Source organism: Tupaia chinensis, unplaced genomic scaffold (genome assembly GCF_000334495.1).
Source record: "Tupaia chinensis unplaced genomic scaffold, TupChi_1.0 Scaffold000706_1, whole genome shotgun sequence".
Taxonomy (NCBI): domain Eukaryota; kingdom Metazoa; phylum Chordata; class Mammalia; order Scandentia; family Tupaiidae; genus Tupaia; species Tupaia belangeri.
Genome location: NW_006160229.1, coordinates 5,218,239 through 5,224,732, shown reverse-complemented (window position 1 = coordinate 5,224,732; position 6,494 = coordinate 5,218,239). Strand labels below are relative to the sequence as shown.

The 6,494-nt window shown below is 39.1% G+C and overlaps 1 protein-coding gene across 1 annotated transcript in view; it reads right to left on the bottom strand.

The window, feature by feature from the left end:
• Positions 1-6,494, bottom strand: part of ARHGEF6 (Rac/Cdc42 guanine nucleotide exchange factor 6) — a 146,898-nt gene that overhangs the window by 48,934 nt on the left and 91,470 nt on the right. The window contains 1 exon segment of the mRNA XM_006172377.3: positions 5,573-5,695. Coding sequence (XP_006172439.3) covers positions 5,573-5,695 — 123 coding nt within the window.

The window sequence follows — 6,494 nt, the reverse complement described above, 5'->3', positions numbered from 1 at the left end:
CACCTAACCTCAGTCAGAATGGCGAAGATTAAAAAAACAAAGAATGATAAGTGTTGGCAGGGGTGTGGTGAAAGGGGAACTCTCTTACACTGCTGGTGGGAATGTAAATTAGTCCAACCACTGTGGAGAACAATTTGGAGATTCCTCAAAAATCTACAAATAGATCTACCATATGATCCAGCAGTCCCACTCCTTGGTATCTACCCAAAGGACACAAGAATTTCTCATTGGAAAAGTGCTTGCACATCGATGTTTATTGCGGCAATTTTCATGACTGCTAAGACATGGAACCAACACAAATGCCCTCGTATGGCTGAATGGATTGAAAAACTGTGGCATGTATACTCTATGGAATACTATTCAGCCATTAAAAACAACAAAACCCTGGCTTTTGACAGAAAGTGGAAGAATATGGAAGATTTACTGCTGAGTGAAGCAAGCCAGGCTATGAAGGAGAGACTCTGTATGTCCCCACTTAATATATACCGAATGTTCACACTCTATAACTGAAACGGATGGGCTAAAGGATGTACAAACACAAGAGATGGGTGTGAATGCCAGATGTGGTGTGTGTGGAGGAGTGGGGCCTGGGGAAAAACATTTGGAGGAGGGATACAAAGACAGCACCGTTGAGACAGGGAGGTAGTGTTGTTATATTTTGATCAACTCGACCGGGGAGAAATGTTCATATACTGAAATGATCACCTTGTAAGCTAAATAATGTGATTGAATGTATTAAAATTTTTTTTAATTTTTAAAAAATTTGAAAAAGACAGGAAAAGAGGACTAAGATAGAAACAAAAGACAAATGCAATGAATAAAAAACACTTATGAACATGGTAAATATTAACCCGAATATATCAATAGTTATTTTAAATGTTAATAGTCTAAATACAGCAATTAAATGACAGAGACTATAAGAGTGGATAAAAAAAAAAAACAAGACTCAACTACAATGTCTTCAAGACAGATTAAATAAGTGGCAGAGGGTGGTTGAGAGGAACTTAGGGAAAAAACTCTTATCAGATACAAGATCATAAAGTTCTCCACTGAAATGATGTTTATGAGATTAGTATAATACATTAACCAAAAGACCCATACCATCTGAAAACTCAATCTGTTAATATTTAACTTTCAATTTTGTTTTCTTAATGTAAATATGAAAAATATTATAAAGTAATACAATTTAATAAAAAAGTCTACTTTTAAAAAATAATTATTTCATTTAACTTTATTTATTATTATTATTTTCTGGTTTGTCAGAAAGAGATGAGAGAGAGGGAAAGTGAGAAAGCAAGCCACCAGGTCCAGGATCCAAACTGCAGTGGGCCATGTGGGAGTCCAATGCCCTTAACTACCACACCACCTGCTGGCCCTCCAAAAGTCCACTTTTAAATGTTTCACCCTCCCCCCAAAAATATAAAGGGATAATTAAAGATATATTAACACAAGTCAAAAGGCCAGTAAGGTAGTGTGGTGGTTAAGTTGGCTGGATGCCAACTGCATGGTTCAAGTCCTGGACATGGCAGCTTGAAAAACACACCAGGTATGTGTTCAGAGATACTGCAAATCCAGAAAGGAGAATGAAGAAGGGGTTGCAGTGTGGTCATTCCTCCTGGGGATGCTTTCTCACATTCTCTCTCTCTGTCTCTCTCTCTCTCTCTGGTAAGCACATATGCCTTATAGCAAATTTAACAAAAGACAGAAAGAAAATTGGACTAGCTATATTAATTTCAGACAAAGCAGACTTCAGATCAAGGAAAATTATCAGTGATAAAGAGGGAAAACTACATAATGAATAAAAAGACAGGTTCCCCAAAAGGCATAACAGTCCTTAATGTGAATGCACTTAACAACACAGCATCAAAATTCATGAGGCAAAAATTGATAGGATTGAAAGGAGAAACATAAATCCACTATTGTGGTTAGAGACTTCCCTCTGTCTCTTTCCAGATCCAGCAGGCAGAAAATTAGGAAGGATACAATTCCACACCTATGTATCCACTCAAAAAAGATAAAATCATATGTCCATGCAAAAACTTGTACATGACTGTTCATAAAAGCACTATTCATAATCTCCATTCTCCTCTCAGGATCTTGGGCACACATGCACACATGCCCGACATGAGTTTAAGCCACCAGGTCCAGGACTCGAACTACGGTTGACTATATGGGAGTCTAGGGACTTAGCCATTATGCCAACTGCTAGTCCCAGCACTATTCATAGTGTATCAACTGGTGAATGGAAGAGCAATATGTAGTACCCAAACAATGGAATATTATTTGGTAATTTAAAAATTGATGTACTTGATATATGCTATGATGTGGATGAACCTTGAAAACATTTGCTAAGTGAAATAAGTCAGATGCAAAAGGCCATTTGTCATAGAATTCTACTAAAATGAAATGTTTGGGGCAGGCAAATCTGAAGTGACATAAAGTATTTTAGTGCGGTTGCCTTGGGCTGGCAGCTATGGGGGGAAATGGGGATTGATAGCTAAAGGGGCTGGGTTTCTTTGGGGAAGAGATTTTTTAAAAGTTCTAAAATTGATTGCAGTCATAGTTGCAAAGCTCTGTGGATACACACACACACACAAACATTTAACTGGACACTTTATTTAATTAATTTTTAATTATTTTTTTGCTATAAGGCATATGTGCTTGCCAGTGACCAAGACAAAAAAGAGAGGAAAAGTGAGAAAGCACTCCCAAGGGACATGGACATGCCACACCGCCTTCTCCTCCATTCTCCTCTCAGGATTTGGATACACACACACACACACACCACACACACACACACACACACACACATCTGGCAAATTTCTCAAACTGCCGGGTCTGGGCCTCAAACTGTACAGTCAACCATGTGAGATCCAGCTCCTAGCAACTGTGCACTTTAAATGAAGAAATTGTATAGTATCCAAATTATATCTCAATAAATCTTTTCTATAAAAAAGGACCATATTATACATCATAAAGATGAACAATTAAATATAAACTAGAAATTATTTTTTAAAAAGAAATGGTAATGTTCTATTGTGTAAGCTGAGTGGTAGATACTCAATTTTTTTTTGTAATCTTTAAATTTGCATTTAGATTATTCTCTTTGTAGATGTACCATGTATCTTAGTAAAAATATTTTTGAGAGGTTTGATAGAACTGGGTTCTGCTCAAACCCTTAACAGTTCTGAGTTCCTGGGCAGATTACTTAACCTCAAACTTCCAGGGTCTTATCTGTAAAGCAGAAACGGTAATAATAGTAACTTCTTCATGGGCTGTCACATCATGTGCCTGGAACAACGCTGGTGCTATTATTAGCTAATGTTAGCTAAACAGAGTTGAGCCACTTGCCCAAAAAATCCCAGAGTCATGGCTGCTTTTTCTTTAAATTCCATATTTATTATTCCACAACAGCTCAAAACTTTAATCAGGGAATAAAATTGACCTTCAAATAGGACCTGCTGAATTCAACCTTTAGAATGTCCTTACATAATAGCTCTATAAAGCCAATAAACATAAAACACCAAGACAAAACTCAACATTTCTGCCACTTCTGAGTCAACTAATGTTCTAGCCTGGGTCTGATCTAGGTCAGATTAAGAGAATATTCTTTTCGGTTTCAAGCAGCCTCCAGAATCCATGTTCATTTTGAATCTAGTTTACAAGTAAAGATTAAAAAGCACCTGTGTGGAAATCTTGCTATTGTCCTAGCTAGATATGACTTTGAAAGCAAATGTACATCTTCAAGAAGCCAACCACAGGGAACCAGCAGTTAGCGTAATGGCTATGTTGCTGGACTCCCACGTAGTCGACCACGGTTTGCGTCCCGGACCCGGTGGCTTAAAACTCACACCGGGCGTGTGTGCGTGCGTGTCCAAGATCCCGAGAGGAGAACGGAGGAGAAGGGACTGTGGTGTGACCATCGCCCCTGGGGGGTGATTTTTCACTTTCTGTCGCTCTGTCTCTGTCTGTGTGGCACCCCCTATAAACAAAAACCCTCCCAAAAAAAAAAAAAAAAAAAGAAGCCAACCACAGTGGCAGAGCGGTAACGCAGTGCTCCACAATACTGAGGCCATGCGGGAAGGTGCCACGTTTGCATCCCCAGGTCTCCCTGTATACAATGGGAGCATGCATGTGTCTGCATTCTGGACTGACTGGTGGGGTAGGGAGGGTGTGAGTCACAACATGAAGACCCTGTTGTGGGTACTCCACTTTCTCTCACACACACATGAAAAGTAAATAAATAAATAAATAAATAAATATTCTTTTTTAAAAAATGTGTCTTTAAGTCTATCATACAGTTTTCTGGCCCAGATGAATGTGTCAGGAATGAGGAATAAGGGATATGGCACTTTACCTAGGTCTTTTGTAAGAACGCTTATAAAAAAAATGAAAAAAAATAAAAAACTATTTTATTGTTTTCAGGAATCTCAAAATCAATTTATATTCATTTATAATTATTATCAGTGCCCGTGGCTTAAACTGTCCGTCACACAGCTCTCATTAAGTGTAGGTTTCTGCCTTTTTTAAAGAGATTTTTGAAGGACCATCAGATGGCATAATGGTTGCAGCATCGTTAGACTCCCACATAGTTGACTGTGGTTCTAGTTCCAGACCCAGAGGCTTGAAACTCATGCCGGGCACATGTGTGTACATGCCCAAAATCCCAAAAGGAGATTTGAGGAGAAGGTATTGTGGCATGGTCAATCCCCCAGGGGGTGATTTCTCACTTTCTGTCTCTCTCTCTCTGTCTCTCTGGTGAGCACATGCACCCTATAGCAAAAATCTCTCTCTCTCTCTCTCTCTCTCTCTCTCTCTCTCTCTCTCTCTCTGCAATCCCTTCTCCTCCATTCTCCTCTTGGGATTTTGGGCATGAGCACATACATTCCCAGCATGAGTTTCAGGCCTCTGGGTCTGAGACTCGAACCATAGAAGGCCATGTGGGAATCAAGTGATGCGATTTAACTATGACACCTGCTGGTCCCAGTGTTGGTTTCCTCTTACTTTTCCCTGCCAGTACATGCCCTTTAGTCACATTACTGCTTGAGACTTCCTCTACTCAGACGAGGGAAAGCAAAAAGAGTGAACTTAGTTATTTGCAAACAACTCAGATAAAACATGCACTGGAGCATGGGAAAGTCTAAACAATTGCATCCAAATAGAATTTTGCTTTGAGGAAAACTTTCCCCCTTTCCCCCATCCCACTAAAGTGGTACTACTTTGCAAAGTCCCGCAACATCCTTTTAACTGCCCTTTTATAATACGACATGTCTATAATGTTTAATGTCTATATTTTCCCTCTGATTCCATTCTTCAAGTAGGGGCCTGCTCTCCTTTATAGTTTACAACTGTATCCACATCAGCTAGTAGAGGGTGTTGCACACAGTGGATTCACACTAATTATTCCTTGGATTAATGAACAGTCAATTCATGTGAACATTGGATCAGTTCTTGATATTATGAATCAGGATAACCAAGAGTTCAACTAGAGACCTTGGATTTTCAAATGAGGTACTCCTTAAAAAGGACCTCATTGCAGAACAGCCTAGTTGGGGGTAAGTTAAGGATTTACCTGTGCTGGGTGAGCACATTTACAGCTGAAGGGTGATTCGCACAGTATGCCAGATACATAGATTTAAAATGAGGCATGAGACTCAGCAGACAACCTCCTACTTTGTGTTGGTTTTCTGGAAACCTGTAAGCAAAACAGGCAAAACAGAGAATGTAAAATAGGAAACAAGAGGTAAAACAAAACAATTCAAATTAAATCTGGTGGCATATAAACCTTCAAATATTTTGTCAAGGTTTTTTTTAAAAAAAAAAAAAACCTATATTATAATTTCTGATTCTGTGAAATGCAGTAGTCTTGACTACTGCTTTAAAATCTGACCACCAGGGACCAGCAGTTAGCATAATGGCTATGTCGCTGGACTCCCATGTAGTCGACCGCAGTTCGAGTCCTGGACCCGGTGGCTTAAGCTCACACCAGGCGCGTGTGCATGCGTGCCCAAGATCCCGAGAGGAGAATGGAGGAGAAAGGATTGCAGCGTGGCCATCCCCCCTGGGGAGTGATTTCTCGCTTTCTATCTCTCTGTCTCTCTCTGTCTTTCTGGCAAGCACACGCCCCTTATGGCAAAAACCTCTCCAAAAAAGAAAAAAAAAGTCTGACCACCAAACAGCTCTAACAAGCAGGGTAGATACATTAAATTAGTGGGTAGCATTGTTTGTTTCTAAGATGCTTATATTCAATATAGCTAGGCACACTAAAAAATACTTTGGGCTCATATATATGAAGTTCAAGTATAGAAGAAAAACCTAATCTAATAAAAAAAAAAAATACACACCATGAAAGAATATTATGTAATCTTGGTTCCTAGTGGTTGCTAGGCAAGGTGGCCTCAAATTTTTTTCAATTAATTTTTTAAAATTACAAGCCACCTGTATTTATTTGTAGAAAAAATCAGAAAAACCTAAGAAAGAAAGCAAATTAATCA